This window comes from Schistocerca americana, chromosome 8 (genome assembly GCF_021461395.2).
Source record: "Schistocerca americana isolate TAMUIC-IGC-003095 chromosome 8, iqSchAmer2.1, whole genome shotgun sequence".
Classification (NCBI taxonomy): Eukaryota; Metazoa; Arthropoda; class Insecta; order Orthoptera; family Acrididae; genus Schistocerca; species Schistocerca americana.
Genome location: NC_060126.1, coordinates 124,168,966 through 124,196,444, shown reverse-complemented (window position 1 = coordinate 124,196,444; position 27,479 = coordinate 124,168,966). Strand labels below are relative to the sequence as shown.

Below are 27,479 nucleotides of genomic sequence, written 5' to 3'. Positions count from 1 at the left end.
GTTAGGAGTGACTATGTGTATTTTCATAGCTATGTGTAAAATCCAAAAAGTTGTGTATCTTTTTTTCTTCAATTAAGAATTAATGTTAACCCTTGAGCATCTGTATAAAGTGTGCCAACCACAAAGAATATGTCTCGTACTGTTTCTTGCCGTTTTACAATTGTGAGCCTATATCTATTCCTTCAGCTACACAGTGATAAGTTGTGCTGTCATATGTCCATGTGAGCGTCAGTAATATAAAACAGTGACATAGGTGAGAAAAACTGATTATTCGTGTAAGAAAATGACCTACTTATGAGCTAGCAGCACAATGTGTCTACAACACGATTAGTAATCACGCAAGTGGTTGGCTGGGATCTGATGCAACAGCACTGTTTAATACTTAGAGTGCTTCATACTGTGTGGTAACACTTGTATGTGGCAATAAAGTGATATAAAGAAAGTTTTTTGTTATTATTTAATTAAAACAGTGATTGAGCTCATATAATTAATTAAACTAAGATTACACTGTGATTTTGCTTATACTGGTTTACCTTGGTAACACAAACACAGTTTTCTTTATATGTGTACAGAGTAGCTACGCTTCCGCTTGCTACAGGTTTAATGTTGGAATTTTTTGAGGACATGTAATTTTCCTATCATTAATCTTGAATGTCAATGTCATGAAAAATTTTATCTGACATCAACCTACCTGGAAGTAACAAACAGACTGTTGCAAATTCTTGCAGGATTGAAGAGCATCTTAAATTACATTCACTGACATGTAGCAAACCAGACATTCAATGGCAGAAGTTGTAAATAAACAGGACAACAGGAAAAGACTGCAGAAAATTTGAGATACATGTGTGTGTACACTCCGAGTGGCTTGTTTTTCTTCACATGATGGTATATGGTTGAAAAATATGTTCTAATGTGAGGTCAATTGTTCAACACACTAAAATGTGCTGGGCAGTTGTTTTGGGTGCAACCTGCATACTACCGAGTAGTTTTGGGCCAAGTAATGTAAATGGGATATCAGATATTTCAGAGGGGATCCACATCAAAGAGAACCTGTGGAGACACATTCATCCAAAACGAAATCAAAACAAAGGTCCTGAATTTTCAAGATGATTATGCAGAGGAAGGAGCAGAACTCTTAGATTAAATAGGGTGTAAGACAGGGATGTAGTCTTCCATCCCTACTGTCCAATCTATGCACAGAAGAAGCAATTATGCAAAAAGAAGAAGCAATTATGCAAATAAAAGAAAGTTTCAAGAGTGGGATAAAAATACGGGGTGAAACAATATCGATGATAAGATTCACTGACGACTTTGCTATCCTCAATGAAAGTGAAGAAGAATACAGAATCTGTTGAATGGGATGAACAGTCTTATGAATGCAAAGTATGGGCAGAGTAAAGTGCCAAAGGACAACAGTAATGAGGATTAACATAAATGTGACTAACTAGAAACTTAATGTCAAAATGAACTGTCACAAAGTAAATGAAGTTAAAGAATTCTGCTACTTTGGATGCAAAAGAAACCTATTACAGACGAAGGAATCAGAAAACAAAAACAGACAAACACAGGCACAGTGTGTGTTCCTAGCATTGAAAGTCTACTGGTGTCAAATAAACGCCTTAAGGAGGAAATTACATTTGGAGCACAACATTGTATGGTAGTGAATCATGGGCAGCAGGAAAACTGAAACAGAAGGGAATTTAAGCATTTAACATATGGGGTCACAAAAGAAAGTTGAAAATTATTGGACTGGTAATATAAAGGAGTGGGGAGGTTTCCCACAGAATCAATGAAGAAAGGAACACATGGGAAACACTGAAAATAAAAAGGAACAGGATTAAGAACATATGTTTAAGCATCAGAGAATAAGCTTCATGGTACTACAGGGAGCTGTAAAGGGTAAAAACTGTACAGGCAGGAAGATACTGAAATAATTGAGGACATAGGGTGACAGTGCTGCACTGAGATGAATGAAAATGAAAAAACAAACAAACAAACAAACAAAATAAACAGAACACACACAGGCGTGATGGACACCACATAACACCTAAATATGAAAGGCTGGGTACGGATTTGATCCACAGCCCTCCCAAATGTGAGTCCAGTGTGCTAACTGTTATACAACATTGCACTGTAGTTGTCACTGGAGAAACCTAATGTGTTATGGACAGTTGATTAGGGCACTCCTTCTCAAAGACACTAAACACACAAAGAAGTTGCAGGCTATTATAAGGGTATGCAACTTCACAAAGCTTAGTTTATTCAGTCTTGCCGTGGGCCCAGGAGTGTGTGTGTGTGTGTGTGTGTGTGTGTGTGTGTGTGTGTGTGCGCCAATATGTGTAAGTGAATGTGTGCTTTTGCTAGAAAAAGAGTCATTGTTCAAAAGCTATTGCGGATGCTGGTTTCTGCTATGTGTTTCTATGTTCCACGCATTGATCTGCTGTAGGTGAGTGGCTTTCCTTTATTTTACGGCTAATCACTTACAGCAACATCTCTAAAAAGTGTATGTTACAAATTTCAAAAATGGGAACCAAAACAGAAAGATAAGCTAAATTTCAACAATACTTCCCTGTACTGTGTCCACTAAATACCTTCTGGCACTCCTGGGGTGCTACGAGGGTGAGTTAAACAAAAACTTTAAATTTGTAATGACAAAGCGAAATTTCGGGCCGTTATCCTGTAAGTTGGTAAGCATGCAACAAGCAGAGTGCAGAATGGCCTGTAGGTGGCAGAATAGTGAAGATGCACATATACCGTCGCATTATCAGTATAAAGATGGCTGCCCCATTTGCGACTTGCAGCAGGGAAGAACAACAGTGTTCTGTTATTCGGGTTTTGCATAGTGAAACCTATTGAAATTCATCGACAAATGAAGGTTCAGTATGGTGATGCATGTCTGTCACAACAGCAAGTCTACGAATGGAGTAGGAAGTTCGCAAATGGTGTGACTTCAGTGGAAGATGCTCCTCGATGTGGATAGGAGGGGCGTGGGGTCAGCACACCGCTCTCCCGAAGCGTTATGATGGTATTCTTGACCGAAGCTGCTACTATTCTGAGTGCACCCCGAAAAATGGCAACAGCGCATGGCAGCCTGGATGCTCACCCATCCAAGTGCCGACCACGCCCGACAGCGTTTAACTTCAGTGATCTCACAGGAACCGGTGTATCCACTACAGCAAGGCTGTTGCCTAGCAGTTGAAGCCATAGTGAAGGAAAACCACCGAGTCACACTGAATGACATTGCAGCATGTTTACAGATTAGTCATGGGTCAGCACACCATATTGTGCATGATGTGCTCTAGTTTCACAAAGTGTCTGCAAGATGGGTGCCACAGCAGCTGACTCCTGAAATGAGAGAATGACGTGTTGATTCTTGTGAACAACTTCTTTGGCGCTTTGAACGAGAAGGTGATGGCTTCCTTGCAAGAATCGTTACTGGGGACGAAACCTGGGTTCACTTCCACTAAAAGGAAACGAAGAGAGAGAGAGCAAGGAATGGTACCATTTCTCATCACCAAAACCAAAGAAGTTTTGAACCGAACCATCAGCAGGGAAGGTTATGCTGACTCTCTTTTGGGGGACGAAAAAGGCGTTATTTTGGAGCATTACATGCCTAGAGGGATCACTGTCACCAGTGCATCATACACAGATCTCCTAAAAAATCATCTGCTGCCTGCAATCAAATAAAAGCGACATGGATTGCTGTCAGCAGGTGTCCTTTTGCAACATGACAATGCAAGGCCCCACACTGCCCATACAACAGTTGCAACAATCACAGACCTGCATTTTGAGTGTCTTCCTCATCCACCATACTCACCAAGACCCTGCCCCAAGTGATTTCCATATGTTTGGACCACTCAAAGATGCAATGGGAGGAACAAAGTTCCGTTCTGATGAAGAGGTACACCACGTGGTGCACAAGTGGTTGCACAGACTACCAAAGGAAATTTTTTCTAACAGAATTTATGCACTTTTAAGTGCTGGAGGACTTGCATTGAGTGTGAGGGAGATTATGTTGAATAACATATAAATAAATAATATTTAAAAAAATATTTAGGTTTTCATTTGACTCACCCTCGTATGTTGTCATATCTGAACTCTGCTACATGTATGTAATAACAACAGATATGTCTGCACAACATATGCAGATACAAAAGTCAATGTATCTCCAGATTTGTTGTCACTTTTTGATTAAGGCCACATTTCCATGCTGTCATTAGGGTACAAGTTACTTCATGGACCTCCCTTGCATTTTTGTCGTATATGTACAATATATGTATATAATATGAATCAAAGCACTTACTGGCCACTTGTCCATGTTTATGTAATATGGTTTTTTGAACTGCATTGCCATTTTAATTTTTATAGTGAGAAGCACAGTGAGTCAAACACAGTGAAAATGTAAACATTCAGTCACATTCACTGGCACCAAATTGTCACCTTCAGATCTAACCTGAACTTTGGGCTATGCTGAAAATCAGTCTATCACCCCAAACATGATTTCAAGGAAGGGATTCCGATATTACACTCTAGCTGCCATTAGCATATAAGCATGGAAAAAAAAAACTAACGTGGAATTCTCATAAATTTGGGAAGGAGGTTGGAGAATGAACCAAATAACATTAATTTTTACCACCAGTGAGGGTATTCAGAAGTCTTTAACTATTTTGGTTATTTGGGACTGATACTATGATGTGATATGAGATGGAGTGACCATCTGAAATCTAGGATGGAAAAGATGAACGCAGCAATGATCTGTTGGTGAAGCCCATTATTAGACTGCAGTCAACCTCACTGAAGTTGTTAAGAGAATTCAGAAATGTGCTGATAAACTCTTAATGTGGTAGATATGGCATTTATTAATGTGTCTGGTGTGCTAAGATAGCTTAACTGGAATAATTGCAGAGAGAACAGTTTCCAACACCTGAAGTACATGACACAATGCCTTAACATATTGAGCCAAAGGACAGCTGATGTTGAAATCATCAATATGGTGGACAGCTGAGCCTCGAAAGCTGTTACCGACATGAAAGCATTATTAAAAAAGAGAAAACAAACTAATGGTGGGACCTTCACAGAAATAAGGGGGGTTTAGAAGTGTGTGTACTGGGTCATTCCATGGTTGCATGCATGACATTTTGAAAACAAATACATTTAAAAAAGCATCATGCCTTACTTGGTAAAACTTTTAATTTCTTACATTACAATAGACTGCATCTTAAGTAAGTCAGGTAACAAGTTTGATCCAGTTAGCTAAGATAAATACAGATAATGGAACCAAATTGAAATTTTTTTTTGTCTGTGTCACAAATGGGAACATTTCTTATCCAGACATGTGGATATTTTGTTAAAATTCCATTCTCTTGGCTCATAAGTGTCACTGAAACACTGTTTTATTGTAAATTAATTTCTCGTGAGACAACAGAATAGATCATGATAGTGGTATGTATAGGGTGCTCACAGCAATGTCATCAGTGCCCAAACAGTATGGAAATTCCTCTCAAACACATACATCACATCTAAATTTTAGTTTGAAAATGTGTGCAGAGAGAGAGAGCGATATATATATATATATAAAAAAATCAAAGATGAGGTGACTTACCGAACGAAAGCGCTGGCAGGTCGATACACACACAAACAAACACAAACATACAGACACAAGTTGTCTGCTTGTGTCTGTATGTGTGGATGGATATGTGCGTGTGTGCGAGTGTATACCTGTCCTTTTTTCCCCCTAAGGTAAGTCTTTCCGCTCCCGGGATTGGAATGACTCCTTACCCCCTCCCTTAAAACCCACTTCCTTTCGTCTTCCCCTCTCCTTCCCTCTTTCCTGATGAGGCAACAGTTTGTTGCGAAAGCTTGAATTTTGTGTGTATGTTTGTGTGTCTATCGACCTGCCAGCGCTTTCGTTCGGTAAGTCACCTCATCTTTGATTTTATATATAATTTTTCCCACGTGGAATGTTTCCTTCTTATATATATATATATATGAGAAACAAATGGGAATTAGCAATAGAAATTAACAATCACACAAATCAATATAGGCAATACAAAAGAAGGGAAAACAGGTGTGCAAATGTGCATTTATAACTTAAACACAAACTTACCTCTATTATTGACCAGGTTAGGAGTTTGTACTGTCTTCACAATTACTGATATGTCTTCCCTCTACTTGTCTTCATTTAATGAGCAAAAACAATACTCCCCATTGGAATGTACGTCATTGAGTAAGACTTGGTTAGATTCTTCCTCATATTCCTTCACTTCTGCAAAATAGTCCTGCTTCCTCCTAGCACTAGTACAAAATCTCCCGGCTTAATGTTACTGTTTTCTTTGTTGGATGAGGACTTTTCCTTCATTTCTTCTTCCTCTTCTTCTTCCCCTCCTTGCGGATACAACTAAATTGTCACTGACTCTACATCTATACTCTGCAAACCACGGTTAGTTGCATGGCACAGGGTACATCCCATTGTACCAGTTATTACGGTTTCTTCTTGTTCCTTTCACATATGGAGTATGGGAAGAACAAATATTTGAATGCCTCAGTGCCTGCAGTAATTATTGTAATCTTTTCTTCACGATCCCTATGTAGTGATATGTAGGGAACTGTTGTATATTCCTACAGTCATCATTTATAGCCAGTTCTAAAAACTTTGTTAATAGACTATCTTGGGATAGTATACATCTAGCTTCATGAGTTTTCCAGTTCAGTTCCTTTAGTATCTCGGTGACTCTGACAAGTTAAGCATACCTGTTACCAATTGAGTTGCACTTCCCTCTATAACTCAATATGTGGGTTCCACACACTTGAGCAATATTCTAGAACTGGTTGCACAAGTGATTTGTAAGCAGTGTCCTTTGTAGACCAACTGCACTTACCCAGTATCCTACCAATAAACCAGTCTACCAATTGCTTCACCCACGACTGCGCCTATTGATCACTCCATTTCATATCCCTACATTGTCATACACAGATATTTGTTATGACCTGACGATTCCAAAAATAACTCATTGATAGTGTAGCCATAGGATCTACAGTTTTTCATTTTGTGAAGTGCACAATTTTATATTTCTCAACATTGAGAGCAAGTTGTCAATCTTTGCACAACTTTGAATTCTTATCAAGTTCTGACTTAATATTTATGCAGCTTCTTTCAGATAGTACTTCATTATAGATAATTGCATCATCTGCAAAAAGCCCAATGCCACAATTAATATTGTCTGCAAGGTCATTAACACACAGCATTAACAGCAAGTGTCCCAACACACTTCCTGGGGCAACCTTAAGTTACTTCTACATCTGACAACGACCCTCCATCCAAGTTAACAAGCTGTGTCATTCTTATCAAAAAGCCCTCAATCCAGTCGAAAATTTCACTTGCTACCCCATGTGAGCGCACTTTTGACAATACGCGTAGATGTGGTACTGAGTCAAATGCTTTTCGGAAACTAAGAAATAGTGCACTGATACGATTGCCTTGATCCAAAGCTTTCAGTACGTCATGTGAGAAAAGTGAACGTTGGGTTTCACATGATTCACGTTTTCGGAATCCATACTGGTTGACATTGAGGTGTTCATTCTGTTCAAGATTCCTCTTGTTCAGAGGTTACAGATACTTTCAACACTCCTTATTTACTACATGTTGTCACATAATGAACTTTACGAAGGGATGGAATTGGCTGTAGATTTTTCCAGTGTCCATCCTGAAATGACAATGATGCTTTAATTTCCTGTGCAGTTGTGTTACACCTTTTTAAATTCTGTTTTGGACATTTCTAGAATTCATAAGGCAAGTAATATCTCTTGATACGATTTCACCATTCCCCACACAGTTCTTTTCAAAGTTTCCTTGAGATGTTTGGCAACTTCTCTTCACCTTAGCAACTGCTTTCCCTAATGACCTGCAACTGTTATATGAATCCTTTAGTGGAGATGCTTTGTCTGTCTTGTATAATGATTTCAGCTTTTTCTCTGCTGCTTCTGCCTTACCCAATCTTGCTAACACATGAGTTTTAACTCCTTTCTATCAGTTTGAAGTGCTTGTTTTCTTTCATCCTTCGTAATTAAAACCTTTCACACTCTTTCGATTGATATTCTGCATACTTGACTGGATCCTGTTCAAGTTTTTTGCTAAACACATGTACTCTCTCAGCAGATGACTTTCTTAAACTGAAACATAGTTTAGACACCTCAGAAGCAAATAACTAAGTAATTTTTTAGTTTGCATACTGTGTAACATTGAATTGGAAAAGTTAATATGATGCGGTAAAGCAGTGTCACACACCCAACATAATTTTAGGCACAAAAGAATCAAGCTATAAAGAAAATTTGTTCTAGAAAAGTGCAACCCATTCACACACCTCACTTTCAGAAGCTTTCAAACTGATAATTTCATTACTTTTGCTACAATATAAATAAAATCATGTTTTGTTGGCTGTGTGACAAAGGATCATTAAGGTTTATTTTGATGCATTACACATGGAAAAGCTCACTTGATTTGCTTCAACGTTTCACATAAAATTCTACAACATCTGAACAGCTAGTGTGGCAAATGGCAGCAATAGAGAAACAAAAACACAGGTGATCAGGCTAGTCAACCCTCAAGCAGCAATTTCCCTTTACTGGACAGTTCTACAACGATGACACTGAAATATGTATAGAAATAAAATACTGCACTATTTTTAAAAAATAAGTTGTTTAATTGTCAGAAGGGATCTTTTGCTGTAAAAAGTTTATATTAACTTGAACTGCTTCAGTTTTGTGTACAGAGGGTCTTTTTACATGGAATGACCCTACTGTCTTCTCTAGACCTATATTAAGCCTGTAAAGAGGCACTGTAAAAATCGTCTTTCCTCATAGTATATTCATGAGAGTAATAGGCCAGGGAGTTAGTTGCTACTGGTGGTATGAAGCACCCTCTGCCTTGCACTGCTAGTGGATTGTTTAGTATGTGGGTAGATTTTACAAGAAATTTTACAATACGCTTTATACCTCCAATTCTGTCAACCAAAATAGAAAGCAAATCCCAAGATAAACCATGGTCACCTTATATCTGCAGTGTACAATAATGGCTCTTCTCACTGGAGATCGAATTCATGTATGAGGTGGCCTGTGTGGTGAATGTCTAAACAGAGCCAGTGGGGTGCTTCCATGTTTTGCACAGGAATGTTGACAGCACATGCCATGAAGTATGATGGGAACAAAAGGGTGTCAGCTGTTTGTGTTACATAGCCAATGAGTGAGCAACAAACAGATGATGTGCTTTGAATACTTTCAGAAGGGAAGCTGAAACATTGCTGTAAATGAAATTATAAACATAATGCAAGGACAAGTCCCAACCCATGATGTATTCGAAAAACAATGAAATATTTCTCTGTTCTATGTTGCTACGTAATCGATCTGCACTAGCACAAAGAGTAAGGGGATCAATTTTTTTTAATTAACTCAAGGGAGGAGATAGGTGGATCAATGTTTTAATTAAATCATTAAATTGTGGGAGGAGATAGTAGGATCAATGTTTTTTGTTTTTTTTTTTTAATCAAATAATGGGAGAATTGCCAAGAAGGATGATTTATAAAAAGCAAACAAGACAATGGTTTCAATTTCACAGCTAGAAATACATTGTCCATGTTCTCACCTCAAGTTGGTTACACAAAACTGATATGTTGCCAACCTATGAGCTGTATGTAAGCTCCACAGTGACTGACACTGGCACTGATCTGGACTTTACTCTGCTTGTGTTCAGAGAGAGGTGCCAGTTTTACTTGGCTTATGCCACAGGACGGGAGGGGGGGGGGGGGCAGGTGTCAGGTTGGTAAGGAAAAAACTGTAAGAAACAAAAATGCATGGATAAGCAATTAAACTTGCAAGCCATATGTGTGTTCCCTACAGAAATTGCTCTTTCTTTCTGCAATACTGTACATTTAATTTAACCTTATCCCACTACAGTGATGTTCCAAGTGGTATGCACTAATTTAATACCTTCAAGAAAAACAAATTCAGTGGTACCTTAAACAGAGAAAACTACTACATTCACTAATGTTGAAACTACAAAAATTCTGAAGCAACTTGAGAAAGTCAGTACAATTTTTAACTCTTTGGAAGCATAATGTTGATATTCAGAAGTTAAAGAAATATGGTGACAAAAACAGGAAGGCAAAATGCATCAAGTCTTCAGGAACACCAGTCCAAAAATATAGACATAAGGTAAAGAAAGAAAGAACATAAACAATGAGGAGCAACAGGTAAGATTCTTTTTATTTACATTTAGGATCAAAATTACCATAAATACACATAGCTCTAAACACCTTTGAAAATAATAAAACTAGTGTAAAATCAAACATACCTGTCAAGCCAGCAAACAAGTGGCTTCACAGCACTAATTACATTGGCTACATCTGCCAGTGTCTGAGTACTGACTGGAAGTGAGACAGTATTCTGCAATAGTTCCTTGTATAGGCTGTTAGCAGAGCAGGACAAACGCAGTGCAAGCAACTGCAAGTTTTCTCTGTCCAGTTCATAGTGCTACAAAAAATATTAAATGACAGTGCTGTTTCAATGAGTTATTACTCAGTATATTACACCAAATAAGAAAAAAAAAACCAACCCAGAGACAAATATATATCCTTTCATTAGTGTTGAAACAGGATAATAACTGAACACACAAGATTCATGTGATGGTTTACACATTATTTACTTTACTGAATGCGATCTACACACTAGAAATTTCATTAAGTGACTGAATACAGCAGCAGTGAAAGCTTCTAATAATGAAGAGCTGTTACAGTGTTACTGATCACACTATTTGAAGAGGTTTACATCAAATATTACAATACAATAACTAAACCGCTTTAGTATTTAATAAACAATTCAACCCTGGACTTACAAAGTCTCTTAAATGTTCGACAGCTTCCAAAATAAGTTCCTGGTGACCAAGTTTGTGTACACCCAAGTGGTCAAGATCGTCAGGTCTCAGGTTCAATAGCTGCTGCCCGCTCACTTCATTGTTCAGAAAGGAATGGATATATGGTAAAACTGCGTTGTCGAGTCCTACGATCACCAATAATAAAGATTTACTGATCACAGTAGAACCATAAACACACACCTGTTGTTTACACACAAATTTAATTTCTACTGATAATTCAAGTTTTTACACACCTTTCAACCATTCTGTTACTTGCTCAGGTTTCCATTCCGCTACGTTGACGTATGCCATCTCACGAAACCATTCCTATCAATTTGTATTTTTTTGTGATTTTCTGCAGCACATAGGCACCTACCGTGAAAGCTACCTAAAAACAAGTATAGCCTAAATCGCAGTACAAACATTTCACTTCCTTTACTTTCGCTGTCGTTGCACTTCAATATCATTAAGAGTGAACGTGTTATCCTCATCAACACCCACATAAAAAGTATTTACTCCCATACTCCAAATCCACAATACACTTGCACCTCTGATGAAAGCGAAACAGCACCAATCAATGATAGGCGTAACCCATCAAAGATATTAATTTTCAAATCAAATAGCAACCTGCACAATGCAAAAGGTCTTTATGACATTAAATACAATTTATTTTCATTCTGACTGAAATAAACTCTATAATAAATAAGATGTAGACCAAAGATCTGCTCATCTTGCCGAGTCTGACACTACGACACAGAATATCAAAATATAAATAGTACAACGCTACGGAAACAGAATGACAGCAGCGCTCCTAGTGGTATGGCGGCGAACTTTGAATACAAGAAAATATGGCGCCAAAATCAGTATTTTTTAATACTAAATACACGATGTAGATGACACTATATTTCATTTATATTTTACGAGTGGGCGTCTTACTTTAGCGGTAAAGTGCGTCCCTGGAAACAAAAGTTTTGTGACCTTGCAAAGTAACATATTAGAGAAATCTTCATTTGTACTAAGCAACACTTTTTGAATTGTGTGTATAGAGCTGACAGCAAATAAGAGACCAGTTGTGATATTGTTAATTTATAGAGTAACTACAGGGGATCTCGGAATCTTTCTCAAACAGAGTGAAGTAGTTTTGTCAAAATTGTTTAAAAACACATTTCAGTCATATTAATAGGTGACTTTAATTTAAATTTCTTGACTGAAAGAAGTGATAGAATAGAATTAGAGCAATTGATGAGTGCTTACAACTTAGTGCAAATAGTAGAATTTCCCACTAGGTTATCTGACCATTCAAGTAGTCTTATTGATAATGGTTTTGTTAATAAGTCTAGGCCCAGCAGCTTGTCAGTCAGTCAAGTCTTAAGTGGGCTGTCAGACCATGATGTTGTACTTCTTACTGTCCTTCAGTTTGATCTTAAGATAAAACTACAACCTATCTGAAAAACTTTGAGACCAGTAAATAAAGAAACAATGTAGACATATAGGTAGGAGCAACAAGTAGTAGACTGGTTTGAAATATATAATTCAACAGAAGTTAACTCAAAATGCATTGTCTTTATTAATCAAATAACAAGTCTTTTTGAGGAAGTGTTGCCAAAGAAAAGAGTCACAGAAAACAAGTTTAACACTACATTTAAGTCATGGAGTACACATGTAAAACAAAAAGAGAATTCTATAGGTCAGCCAGACTGACTAACAATACTGACATGAAGAGGCAAGGTACGTGGACTCTAAGATGTTAAGGAAAGTGATACAGAAATCAAAAAACATGCACTTCAAAGAGAAAATTGATAAATCGGTTAACAAAATGAAAACCATATGGAAATATGTGAGACGTGAGACTGGGAAAAGATCAACTGCCAAAGAAATTACTAGTTTAAGAAATGGGTGCAATACAGTGGATGATCTTGAAATATTGGCTAATATTTACAATAACCATTTCTTAACAGTCACAAAACAAATGGGGTGCCTGGGTACTGTAAATAAAGATACACCTTAAGTAACAAAATGTTTGGAAAATGGCAGTGAAAGAAATAGAAAAAGTAATTCTGTCTTTAAAAAGTGAAAACTCTGTTGGAGTTGATATCATTTCCACCAAGTTACAGAAATATTGTTGTAGTGAAAAAGTACAGTCCTCAGCCATATTTGTAATATGTCACTGGAGGAAGGCGTATTGCCTGACAGGCTAGAATGTGGACTTATACGACCAATTTATAGAAAGGGGGAAAAGATTGATGCTACAAATTATTGACCCATTTCATTACTCTCAGTTTTTCCAATTGGTGCACAACAGAGTGGTTGAGCATCTTAGTAAATATTGCACCCTCAGCAGTTGCCAGTTTGGCTTTCAAAAAGGGTATCAACTGGGGATGCATTTGTTGACAATGTTTTAGAATCTATAAATAATAATATGCTGACAGTTCGAATATTTTGTGACCTGTCAAAAGCTTTTGACAGTGTAAGTCACCATTTTCTTCTGAATAAAGCCAACACCCTAGGATTGAGTGGAACAGTAGGCAAATGGCTTGAATCCTGTCTATGTGGTAGAAACCAGAAAGAAATCATGGAAGTACTGCATGGTGTCTTCCAGCTGGGGCTCCATTGCCACTGGAGTACCTCAAGCCTCAGTATTGGGCCCACTTCTTTTTCTAATATTTATAAATGATCTACCACTATGCACAGAACATGGGAAACTCACCATGTTCGTTTATGACACTACCATAGCAGTTATGACAAGTGGTTCGAGACTAATGGTCTTGGCATCAATCTAAAAAAGACAAATTATGTTCTTTTTTCCTCTAATACAAAGGTTGAGTCCTCCAAATTCTTGGGCCTGCATATAGGCAGCAAACTTAAGTGGCACTACCATATTCAGGATCTGTGGAAAAGGTTAAACTCAATAACATTTGCCTTGAGAAACACATCAGACAGTAGGGAGGGGACCACAACAGAAACAGCATACTTTTGCTATTTCCATAAGCTTATGGCCTACAGTGTAATATTTGGGGAAATCAATTGTCGACAAGAAAATTGTTCCATGCACAGAAGCGAGCCATAAGAATTATGTGCAGAGTACATCCTAGGCACTCATGCAGAAATCTATTTAGAGATCAAATCTTTACAACAACTGCTCAATATATTTTTCCCTGATGTGCTTTGTTTCAAAAAATAGCAATTTATTTAAATCCAATAGTCTGTACCGTAATTATATCACCAGAAGTAAACTTGATATTCATTATAACGTAAAAACAAAGAGCATCGTGCAGAGGGGGTGTTAGACCGTGGCACCAAGATTTTTAATGTCCTTCCACCAATAATTGAAGAACTGGTTGGAAACATACCCCACTTTAAAGAAAAGCTCAGGCAGTTCCTTCTAGATGGATCTTTTTATAGTATAGACGAATTTCTAAGCCAAAATGCATAACACTTCCTGAGTATGCTTTTCTTGCGGCCTTTATAATTCTTTACCATTCTTAATCTATCTACAGTGTAATTTAAAAACTGAAATATATGTATATGTGTATGTATAACTGTATATTCATTCAGAAGTCAAGTACAGTAACTCATACGTAATGTTATATGTTAACTTATCTGTTCCTATTATTTATATGATGAGAACAATGTACTTGTGCACTAAACAATAATTTGTAAAAAACAGACTTGTTCTATATCCAGAGATATATTCTCATATGGATATATAGAACTCGAAATAAATAAATCAACTTCCGTAGTTGAGGTTCAGTCACGCAATATTTTGTACATGCTGTCATGGTCACCATTTAACTGTAAAATTATTTATTTCTAAAACCCAATACCGCAATTTCAATTCCGTGGCAATTATCAAGTGGAATAGCATGTGTCAAAACTTAAAAATTTTGTGATGTAACATGTCACAGATCAGATTCGGAAACTCTTGATTCATTGCATTGTTTCCTGATTGTGAGTACTTGTGTGTACTGCACTCTTTGAGTTGCGCTGTCAGTATGTTGTTCCATTCTGCTTTATTTCTGCATAAATCTGTAATTTTATGTGGAATAAATGATTCTATGTTTGTTTTTATCCAAAGTAAAATACAAGGTTTTTCTTTAGTTTTTTGTTTTCTTTACCTCTTGGTAAATAGTACCACATAACCACTAATATTACATATATAATGTACTGAAAATTTTAATGATTAAATAATATATTTTTCAATGGTACTTTCTTGAACATCTGAGTATCTATGCCGCAATTTGAATTGAAGTAACAAATTTAAATATTGTCTTGCAGCCACAAGCTAGTGGGCATACTGTGTTTTGGACAAGCAAAGAAAATATTGTTTGAGCTGTCATGGAGATATTGTCACTGTCACAATAAGGAGAATCCAAGACTCCAATTTGGTGAATTTGGGCTGGAAAATATCAGTGATTGAACCATATCTAAGTTACAGTAGTTATTAATTTCCTTTAAAGATTTCTGTCCGGGAATCAAGGTTTATGTGAGATAGATTCTTGTATTAATGCATATAAGCTGTCCTTATTGGGTACAGATGGCTTCCAACATTCTTTTGAATAAATAATAATTTTTTCCTTGATCCATGGACTGAGGTCGGATTTAGAAACTCTTGAGTGATATAAAATTCCTACTGACTTCAAACCTGATCTGCGTATTCATTATCTATGATGTCTGAAAGTCTGAGAATACAAATGAAAGAAGATAGAATTCCTTTATCATTGCTTTGCATCACCATGTGAATAATTTCAGCTGTATGTAAGTTTGTATCATAGTTCCATTTTGAATTTTTGTTGGTTAGAATAACACTTTTTGAATCTGAAATAACTGCAATGTTGCCATATCCTGTTTATCTACCTAGTAATAGTGCCTCCTTCGTGGCTATTTTTTCGGTGATATAGATGGAAGAATGTATTGGAAGGATAAATTGTTTGCAAAGTTCTATTTACGGGTCATAAGGAAGCACAGCCAACAGAACCACTGAATCTCCTTTTTGAACCATCTGTAAATATTAACACCACCTTAGAAGAAACTTAAAAATTCAATTCATGGCATCCTTGTTCCATTTATAAGAAGAGCCCTTGTCAGGTTACAATAAAAAGTTGTAGCATTACTCAACTGGCAACTGAATGGAAATTTAATTGGACCTCTTGAATGGCTGCTAATAAAAGGAGAGGTTGTGTAATGGGTCACTCTCCTCTAACATTACCCTTTTTTTTTATAGAAATAACTTATGCCATGTATTCTCTCGATTCATTGTATAGGTGAACATTGTATCAGCTGTCAAACTGAATGAACTTCAAATGATTTGGTATGTGATGTGTTGTGTTTTGGGCTAAAATATGTAAAAAGAAATTAATTTGTTATTTCTCTGTACATACAGCTAAAATTACTCTTGTTTTAAAAATATTTAAAATTGCAAAATTTCTGGCACATTTAAAATTCATGTTATTATTTGCACAATCTTATGCCAATTATTAAATTTATTTCTGGATTAATTTATAAAATAATGTTATATCTTGGTGACGATTCTTCTTTTTTCAAAACAGTACATAAAAATCTTTTGCTTTGTAAACTCTTTGGAATAGTGTGAGTACTGCAGAATGTAGTAGTAGTAGTGGGCATGCCTCTGATGGAAGTAGACGAATTTCTAATCTTGACAACAACAATGTGAATTCATGTTCTGAAGTGGAATTCTAAAGTCGGTGTGATATAAAAGAATGGGATAAAATAAAAAGATATTCATAGCAAATTTTCATCAGTTATTCAGTTCAACTAGAACCCGCAATGTTATAAAAATTTCAGCCTCAAGAATGTACCCTATACTCAAAACTTGGTACCATCAACACCGAGATAATGAAGATTATTAAAAAGGTTTTCTTTTGTGCATCTTATGCCTCTCGAAGCTTTTGAAAATAATGAACCAACAGTGAATTTTAATGGTGATGTGTGGGAGGGTAAGATTACAGTTGTGAGATTGATTTGAATTTGAACTACTGACACATCCAGTGATTGTAATTGGTGTAGGAGACGATGTGAATTAAGACCTGAGTCTTGTCTCTTCCATTGTAAGATCTTCTTTGTTATTTGAAGCCTTCTTTCTGAAAGGGGCTTTCCTACTGCTTCAGCCAACAATGCATTTATGACTGTGGATTGCATTCCTTATTTACATATCCCAAGACAACAATATTGAAGATTATCTAGACAGAGCTTTTTTGAACCATTACCACAAAGAAAGCTTCCTTAGTCTAGTACTATTGCTATCAGTACTCTGTGTAATATCAGCAGAACAGAGAGATGAGTACCCCACCAAGTGCCGGCTATAGACTTCATTACATCAATTGATTTTTCTATTTTGTAGTCTACTTGATTAGTCCAGATTAGCTTAGATTCAGTTTTCTTCCATAGACACAAAAACTGAGATTATTCTTGTGGGTGTGGAACATGTCAGAAAGTATAAGATAAAAAACTACAACATTTGAATATAATACTTATACCCTGATCATTTGTCGGGATATTGTAGAAATAGGTGAATACAGTTCAGTTGTGGCGCAGATGAAATCGACACCAACATCGATGCATCCATCTTTGAACTATGCTAAGATTATCTTTGGCCTGTTCCGCCATGTCAGTTCTTTGTGAGCCTTGCTTGTGTTTGGGTGAATAAATGAACTACTGCTAAATGGAGGTTGTTTGGTGTAACTGACCCGAACATTTCCCTCACTGGTGACCCCGAGTTGTAATGTCTTCCGTTTTCGCCGCTTTACTGTGTTCGCGACCTCCACGTCGCTTATTTTCGCTTTATTACATCGACACAGCATTCGAACAATGATTTAGGCCCGGCGCCTAACGCCGGATTTTTTGATCGACATGCATCGTGTTGCAGGCTATGTACACCTGCCAGGACTGCAACACGATGCCTCTCTCTCGACGATTGCGCCCATTTCGCTTGGCGTTTTCGAGCCTGCAACAATTAGTGAGGTTAGGAGTGTGCATGACTCTGGCTATCAAACGCCTTTGTTCCCACCACATGTGCCCTCCCTCATCGACTGTGCAGTTACCTCTTATGGATCTCCGTGCAGTGCGGGACCAATGCCGATTTCTGCAAATGCTTCGTTGGACGACCTACCGCCGCCAGGACAACGATTTGCCACGCCCCAATCCGTGCAATACCACATGGACACCTGCCACATGGCCAGAACTGCTTTGTTCACAGGTCAACCTCCTCAGCATCCGACCATGCCCACGGCTGCCTTGATTCAGCATCAGCACATGCCTTCCTACTTCAATACCTCGGCCTGCAACAGGAACAATAACTTGTTATCTGTGCCTGACCTCCACTTCCGTCCCACTGCTACACCTCAGTGTTTTGTGCTACGGCATTCACCTTATCCGCACACCATTTTGAGTGGAGTGACTAAGAACAGTGAACATTCACACATTCCATCCCACGTTCGACATCATTTCCCACACTGTGCTACCGGACAGCCCACACCCCCGTAGCCTCCCTGCAACACAGGTGGCCCCAGCTCTGATCATTCGTCGAGCTTTCTGCGGACTAACACGCATTCTCAAACTTTGAACTTTTTCTCACCTGTTGCCCCCGCGCCGGTTCCAGTTGAGCTTCTGCTACCGTTCTCGGAACATCTCGGTGCCTCATTCGCGTCGGTCTTCCACGACACGTCAATCCGAACACAGCTGCAACGTGTTGAGCTTCCACAACCGCAGTTGATACATTACTGTGTCTCACCCGCGTCGGCCTTCCGCATCGCGACGGATCACGCTCAACCACGACGTGTCACCTTCACGCTGCCACCCAAACAGGCATCGTTGCCACATCTCCTGGAGGCACACTCTCCTGGAACGCTACAGCAACAACAGCTCGTTTCAGGCAGTGCCCCAACGAACTCTATCTGTTCTTCCAAACATTCTACAACGCTTACCGACGCTGCCGCCGTTTGATCCCGACAGAGCTAAAACCTTGTTCAAAATTGCTGACGAAGTGTTCGACCATTACAAACTCGACGAGTCAACCAGGTTTCTGTGTCTCATCACCCACCTGCACTTGATTGCTGACCTGGTCGACGCCCCAGACTCATCTACCGAGTACACTCTAGCCAAAAAGACAGTTCTACGTCGGCTTGCACGCTGAACTGAGGCAGCAACAAAGCAAGTGCTCCACGTCGAGCAACTAGGTAACGACAAACCTTTCCAGCTCTGGAGACGGCTACATGCCCTGGTCAGCGCCGATCTACTCTCTGACACAGCTCTCCTTGCCATCTGGTCAGATAAAATATCTCCTCACATCCGCTTTGCTCTGGCTCAGAGGTCTCCCGAACCTGTCGAGCAAAGAATGACAATTGCTGACAAGCTACACGATGCATCACTGCTCTAATTCGCTAGCCACTGCCTACCTGACAAGTCTGGTTCAGGCTCATCGTCCTGCGGCCGGACGCGGCCGGGGCCGCACTGTGCCGACCGTTCCGCTCGCTCCGGGAAGCAGTAAACAAGCTACTGGGACATCACCGGCTCCGCCCACGGTCACGCCCCCTCCTGCAACCGAGCTTGCTGCGGCCACCGAACCTCTGCCACCGCCACTGGCAACGAACGTTCCGCAGGAAATGCAACTGCACTACCCGTGCTGTTACTTCCACACAAGGTTTGGTGAGGCGGCACGAAACTGCAGACCGCCCTGCTACTTCCCAAACGCCAATCGCAGCTAGATCCAGATGCTGCCTCCTGCGCACAACATGACAGGCACCACCCAGTGCTCCATTCTGTCCGGGAAAGACCAGATAATTGCGGAGGACTTTACATTAAAGACATTTCGTCGGGATACCTTTTCCTAGTGGACACAAGAGCCGATGTTTCGCTGCTGCCTACGTCCTTAGTGTCATCGAACATCCGCCATCATTATACTTCACTGCAGGCCGTGAATTCAACTAAACTACAATACTCGGGTTCAACTTTCCACGTCGTCTCATTCTTCACAAACTGCAAAATCGAGTGGACTTTTTAGTGTGCGAAATTGATGAACCTATACTAGGCATTGACTTCTTGCGACACCACAAACTTTCACCAAACCTAGTGCGAAACACCGTGTTTCATCACCTGTCCAAGACTCACTTTCCCTGTGCTCCATCGAGCAAACTCCCCCGTGACACATCGGTCTGGGCTCATCTCATCCGTACATGCACATCTCTGTCGACGATGTTACAAGAAACAATGCACAGGTGTCTTGTCGAGCTTGAAAACGTCGCTCGCCTACGCAAGGAAAACTTTGAGCTCTCCCTCTGGCTCCACGAATCTCAGCTCCAGCTCTCCGATGCAGCAAAGGAATTACAGACACTACAGCAAGGACAAAGCAAGGTCAATAAGTGCGCCGAATCTGCTTGCAGTCGCAGCAATCGAGCCTCTGTGTGTTTATCTCCTGGTACCCCTCGCAACTGTACTATCAAGACCGCCATAACATATACTGACAGCTCCGCAGGGCCACACCGTCCTAACATGGCAGCGTTTGACACTCGGCTGGACACAAGTGCACATGCGTGACGAGCATCACATGTTCCTGAACTGACGGCTCCTATCCCGCCCCTCGCGGACGGCACCTCAAACTATACAACTTCGGCTCCGGCGCGCCGCCGTGCGACCACCACTGACAACACAAACAGTGCACTCACACCAAGCGTTTCGCCCGCGACTGTGCTGTCACAGGCCACACCCTCGGACAATGGACTCACTAATGGCTCACAAGCTCACCCAACCACAGTGCCACTGCTGCGGGCCAGGGGCCATCTTGTGTTGACTCCTGGCACAATTTGCCGCCTCGGCTCCTGTCGGATCCGCCAAGTGGCTCCAAACACCACAACCACGCCTCGCCTGCCTTGCCCACCACACATTGTAAACAAACCGCCTCCCACGCCGCCGGCAACATTTCCGTCGTCACCAACGGCACGGTTCACAAGCTTCAGCGCACGCCAGGTCCCCCAATCTCCAGTAAATCACGTCGACTTTGTCCCGAGCGCCTCTCTGACCTTAAAAATCAGATTTCTGAACTACTAAGCTCTGCCAGTGCTGGTCTACGCCCATTCATATGACACCCAAGAAAGACGGGTCCTGGGACATGTGTGGAGATTACTGTCAACTAAACGCACAAACAATTATGGACACCTATCCCATACCCAACATTGCCGACTTTACCAGTTCCCTCACAGGTGCGACCACGTTCTCTGTCATTGATTTCAAACGGGCCTACCACCAGATCCCCATGTCACCTGAAGACATCAAGAAGACAGCAATCACCACCACAATTGGGTTATTTCAGTTTCGATTCATGCCCTTCGGTTTGAGAAACGCAACCCAGACATAGCAATGCTTCATCAATAAAGTGCTATTCGACCTAAAATTCTGCTTTGCATATCTTGATGACATTATTGTGTTCAGCTCCTATGTTGAGGACAACATTCGACATGTGTAAACTGTTATGAACACTCTCACAGCAGCAGGCATCGAGACCAACCAGGACAAATTGCAGCTACATCAGCCTGCTGTCACTTTTCTTGGTTTTCGGGTCTCTGCCGACGGCATTTCACCGCCCCTGAGAAAGTACAAACAATACTAAACCTACCCAGACCTTCGTCATTCAAAGAGCTCCAGCACTATCTGGGGACGGTTAATTATTATAGCCAACATCTACCTCGGGCTGTGGAGATTCAGGCTCCACTGACGGATGCCTTGGCAGGCACCAACACTTCTGGATCTCGGCCCATTCCATGGACCCCTGCTAGGACTAACTCTTTCACTGCCCTCAAACATTTTCTTGCCGAGGCCTGCACCATCACACATCCTCATCTCAATGTGCAGCTTTTCATCACCACAGACATGAGCGATACTGCCATCAGCTCTGTCCTTAGCCAGACAGTCGACGGCCAAACTTTGCCTCTGCAGTTGTTCTTGCGCAAGCTCACCAATGCACAACGGAAATATTCCGCATTTGACAGGGAGTTGCTCACAGTCTACGAAGTGATCAAGCATTTTAAGACTGACATTGAGGGACGCCCTTTCTATGTTTTAAACCCGCCAGCTGATCCGGCTCCTTGCCGCTTCAGATACATGGATTTCATATCTCAGTTCACATAATGTCAGACACATAAAGGGTGCTGACAGTATAGTTGCAGATTTCCTTTCACGAGTCGATGCAGTCCATTCACTGTTAGACTTCTCTGAACTGCTTAACCTCCAACCCACTGACTGGGAAACATAAAACCGAATTTCAGATTCTACCTCTTCACTACACTTCGTCCGCACCACCTTCCCTGGCATTTCTGGTGAGAACTGGTGCGACGACAGTACGGGCACGTTACGCATTGCATAATTTAGCCCACCCCAGTGTTTGTGCGTCTGCCCGCCTCATAGCTGAGGGCTTTGTGTGGAGAAATGTCAACAAGGACTGCCAGCAATGGGTATGCTCTGCATCGCGTGTCAACGCTGCAAAGTATACAAGCACACTTCACCCCCCCCCCCCCCTCTCAGTGCCTTTTCGATCCCTCCTGGGCGTTTCCAGTATATTCATATTGACATTGTTGCCCCCCCCCCCCCCTCTTGCTCGGTTGAGGCTGTCCCCCTCCTCAATATTACGGCAGAAACTGTTGCTCGAGCTTTCGTCAAGTCATGAGTATCGCGTTTTGGATGTCCAGCTATCATCACGACTGACCAGGGCAGACAATTTGAGTTTGCCCTGTTCAATGAGATTTGTAACATTTGCTGCATCTGGCGCATCCATACCACAACATATCACCTGCAAAGCAATGAGCTAATTGAGCGCTGGCACCGCACTTTCAAGGCGGCTCTTCAATGCCATGACTCTCTATGGATGGAGGTCCTTCCCCTTGTGCTACTCGGCATTTGTGCGATCTATAAGGAAGACGTCAAAGGCACAATAGCTGAGTTTGTATATGGCCAGAACATTGTTCTCCCTGGCGAACTTGTGAGCCCTTCCGCTTCTCTCCCTCAGTCTGACTTACCTTCCTTCGTGGACCACGTCAGACGCCTTTTCATCAACCACCATATCCCTCCACCCGCCAGCCACTCCCGCCCTAAGGTTCACGTCCCGAAATCTCTGGACAATTGCGAGTACTTCATGTTCCGAGATGACACTGTCCGTGCTCCCTTCCAAGCTCCATATACCGGCCCGTACCGAGTTCTCCAGCGTTCAGCCAACATGACATCCAGATGAAAGATTCAGCAGTTACAGTCTCTCCCAACAAACTTAAGCCTGCTCATGTCGAGCCTTCCTTTACCCCCTTCAGGCCACGACCACGCCACTCACTGTCGTGGCTCACAATGCTCCGACCACTCCCTCCACATTGGACTTACACACTCAGTCAAGTGACTTCCAGCTCCAATCATCGAGCTCTCCTCCGACCTCGCCCTCTACTCCGGTCTCACGCACTCCGTCGAGTGACCATATGCTCCTCACGTCGAGCTTACCTACGATCACACCCTCGCCGCTGGGCCCTTCGCTGGTCCCTTTGAGCTCTCCACCGTCGCCTGCCTCACCCTGTCGAGGTTTCTCATGCCCCCCCCCTCCCCCCATCTTGCCCTCGCTCGAGGTGTTTGTGCTTGTACCCCTGGACATAATCCATGACATCTCAATAATACTGCGCGATTATACCCTGTTCACTTTGTGTTTCTCTTCATCCAGTGCTCATGGCACAACCTCTGCCATTACCTGCCACCTGGTGAAATGTGTTCCCCTCCCACCCTTCGTTGACCTGGACATGCTTCGTGTGTTCGCCACGCCCACCAGAGACATTGTCATCATCGCTCAGTTCCACCCGCAAGCTGCCGGCCTGCCTGTCGCTGCATGCCCAGTACGATGCCCAGTTCGCTTTCCTGACTTCCAGGTTCAGTGGCCAAACCTTCCTTCACGACATCTACCCACACAGCTCCCCAATGACACTGTCAAGCTGACCATGGTCCGGCTCCTGCAGACCACTCCTGCTGACGCCATAGTGCCCCCTCCCCAGCCTCTCAAGAGTACTCCATACTGCGGGGGGGGGGGGGGGGGGGGGTTTGGCGCTGATGAAATCAACACCAACATCAATGCATCCATCTTTGAACTAAGCTAAGATTATCTTTGGCCTGTTCTGCCATGTCAGTTCTTTGTGAGCCTTGCTTGTGTTTGGGTGAATAAATGAACTACCACTAAATGGGGGATGTTCGGTGTAACTAACCCGAACATTTCCTTCACAGTAAACTGAAGCACCTAATTTTTGCAGATTTAACACACAGTCAGGGTGAAACATTGTTATGCATTATTAATAAATTTATCATACACAAAATACCTACTATTGACTGTTGTGACCAACTGCTATCAAAACTGAAATCTAAAAAACATATTTACTTAACCTGGCTTAACTGTCTCTGTTAAGATATGCATCTACAGAGTAGAAGGAGTTGCCTATCAAAGAGTCTTTCAAACTCTGTTTGACCCCCACTTTATCTAAAAACCAGTTTTTAATGGTTACTGGCAATTTAGTAGCAGTTAAAAATGCATAAAACAAATAGTTACAACACTCATGTACCTCATTAACTATAGTGTTGGAGAAAACACTTATCCTAGTAGCCTCAAAATAAGCATTGTTAAACCAGAGCATAAGAAGGGGAATACAAAAGAGATTTCAAACTACCAGTCAGTAAGGTTTAGTAAGGTTTTTGAAATGGTTACCCTTTCTCAGATCCCTGCTTATGTTACAAATAACAAATTGTTAACAGAAACCCAGTATGGCTTTAGGAAAGATCGGTGCACAACTACTGCAGTTGCTGAATTTCTCCATTTAATGTACATCCCCCTAGACCAAGGCCTGAAGACAGTGGGCGTATTCTTAGGTCTTTCCAAAGTTTTCAACTCAATCAACCATGAATAGCTCATTAAGAAATTGAAAGCTTGCAACACCAAACTCTCATTTATGTGACTACTGACCACATACTTGACAAATCACAAACAGTGTACTAAACTTTCATGTAAAATAGATAATAAGGTTACAGATTTCAAGTCTTCTAGAGATACAGTAACCCAGGGATCGATACTTGGTCCTTTCTCTTCTTGGTTTATGTCAATGACATGACACAACTCTTAAACTCACATCTAGTACCCTACGCTTATTTTATGAAAAAGATGTGGAGACATTAAAATCCGCTGCAACTAAGGATGTAATGGAAGTAACCACATATTTTCTACACCAGGGGGCTAAATACCATCAGTAAATCCCAGCCACTAACATTTAAAACAACTAGTTCTCATGAGGCAGAAACAGATAACATTAAATTTCTTGGCGTCCTCCCAGACAAAAATCTGGGTTGGGTAAACCACATTACTTCTGTATGTGATAATATCAGCGGTAGTCTATGTCTGATAAATCAGCTGGCAAAAACAGTCCCAAGTCAAACGCTAAAAATTGTTTACTGTGGAAAAGTTTATCCATTTCTTAATTATGGTATTGAGTTGTGGGATAGTGCAGCAGACCTGCACCTGAGTAGAATATTAGTATTACAGAAAAGAACAATTAGATTAATGCATGGACTAAAGTCCAGAGAGGTCTGCAGTGAAACCTTTGTCCAATGCAAATATCTAACAGTATATTCCTTGTATTTGTATAAACTTCCTATATTTTTATGAATTGTAAAAACAAAGTAACTAAATGCAGTGATTCACATAATTATGATACTAGAAGTAAGAGTAACTATTTCAGGCAGAGGACAAAATTAAAAATAACTGACAATAGTCCTTTCATTAATGAGCAGATATGGTTCAACAAGCTGCCGCATGCTATGCAAACTTGTGAACTAAAGCTGTTCCACAAGTAGTTAAAATCCTTCGTAGTGAATAAATGTTTACATTCGCTCAGTAAATTCTAATCTACTTGCCCTCTTCTGTAACAAGTAATATAATTAGAATATTAAGATGAATTAGTTAGGTTAGGTTAATGTTTAACGTCCTGTCGACAACGAGGTCATTAGAGACAGAGTGCAAGCTCGGGCTAGGGAAGGATTGGGAAGGAAATCGGCCATGCCCTTTCAAAGGAACCATCCCGGCATTTGCCTGAAACGATTTAGGGAAATTACGGAAAACCTAAATCAGGATGGCTGGAGATGGGATTGAGCCGTTGTCCTCCCGAATGCGAGTCCAGTGTGCTACCACTGTGCCACCTCGCTCGGTATTAAGATGAATGTATGTACTACTACTGTATGTAAGTGTTAGCTAAACCTATGCAAGACATTTGCAAAAGTCATCAGCTTGATGGTCTACACACAAAAAATGCAAATAAATTTTTGATTGTCAAAGTCTGAACCTAGTGGGTCGCTTAAAACTCACAGTTGGAAATATTGGCGATGCTAGGAGAATACAGCATAATGTCTGGGGTGAACTGTTTTTTAAACAGATGATGAATGACGGTGGGTGGGCCACCATTCATTACAGTTTGTTGGTTAGTTTCTTGGTTATCTTCTATTGCTGTCAATAAGTTGTTTCCTTCTCTGTCTGTGTAATCACTGCCCCAATTCTTACAGTGGGAGCTGAAATCACCACATACAGTGACTGGCATATTTAGCCGATTCCATGTCCCAGCTTCTATTTTATTTCTTAGTGGATTATAAACAGACACTATAAAGAAGGTAGATGTGATACAAGAAATAGTAAAAGCTAATGCGTGTAAATTTGAATTGTGTGACTGTAGATTTACATTAGTATATTATATACCACTGTGAAACAAAATTGTCACACCAGCTGTTCCATCTAATCTGTCAGAACTTGTCAAAGAACATCCTTTGAAAGTTACAGGTAAGGAAGACTGGAACCATGCAGGCTATCATAATCTTCTGTCGATGAAATTCATTTTACAGGCTGATTTTGTTAGACATAGCAGATCTAGCATTCCATTGCAAAACTCTAAAATTCCTGATTTTGCATTCAGTGACCTTGTTAGCTTCCTTATATGGGAATCAGTTTAAGCAGTCTGGTTCTAAAGGGCTGTGTATCTGCTGGTTCATTTTTCCACAGCCGATCTGTAACAGAAAGAATGAAACGAAACATTTTATCTGGCAATGAGTTGTTTAATAAAGATTCATTATCATCTTGGGAAGTATGTTGAACTTGGAAATTATTATATCCAATATGAGGTCCAGTTAATCCTCTTGCATCAAATCCTAACTCCTATATTGTGTGTCTATGTGGATTCTTGTTACACTTGGAAGAATTTATTTTTGTATTTGAATTCCATTTTTTTGTTCATTCAAAATTATTTTGACTATTTGTGCTGTAGTAACTGCTGATCTGTTGGTGATGCAATGGATGACTTCAGAAGTTTTGCTTGAGGTGCTGCTATGGGGTATAAGTAGGTACTATAATACTGAATAATACACCCATTACTTAAAACACTGATTTATTGTACTTGGTGGCACAATGTATACAGCACAAAGACTAAGGAAAGGGCGCCAAGATGTGGGTCTCTGCTTGACGCTCCAAAGAACATTGGAAAGAGAAATCAAACCTCCATAGCTGGTGACAGTCAATGTTTAA

General features: G+C 40.5%; 1 protein-coding gene across 3 annotated transcripts in view; it reads right to left on the bottom strand.

Annotated features, from left to right (window-relative positions):
• The window catches only part of LOC124545493, a 127,152-nt gene extending 115,650 nt beyond the window's left edge, over positions 1-11,502 (bottom strand). For all 3 annotated transcript variants that reach the window (XM_047124436.1, XM_047124438.1, XM_047124437.1), the window contains exons 1-3: positions 11,158-11,502; positions 10,886-11,049; positions 10,346-10,524 (exon numbers count right to left, since the gene is read on the bottom strand). In XM_047124436.1, coding sequence (XP_046980392.1) covers positions 10,346-10,524; positions 10,886-11,049; positions 11,158-11,215 — 401 coding nt within the window. In that variant the 5' untranslated portion in view covers positions 11,216-11,502. The remainder of the gene's footprint in view (positions 1-10,345; positions 10,525-10,885; positions 11,050-11,157) is intronic.
• Positions 11,503-27,479: the final 15,977 nt, after the last annotated feature.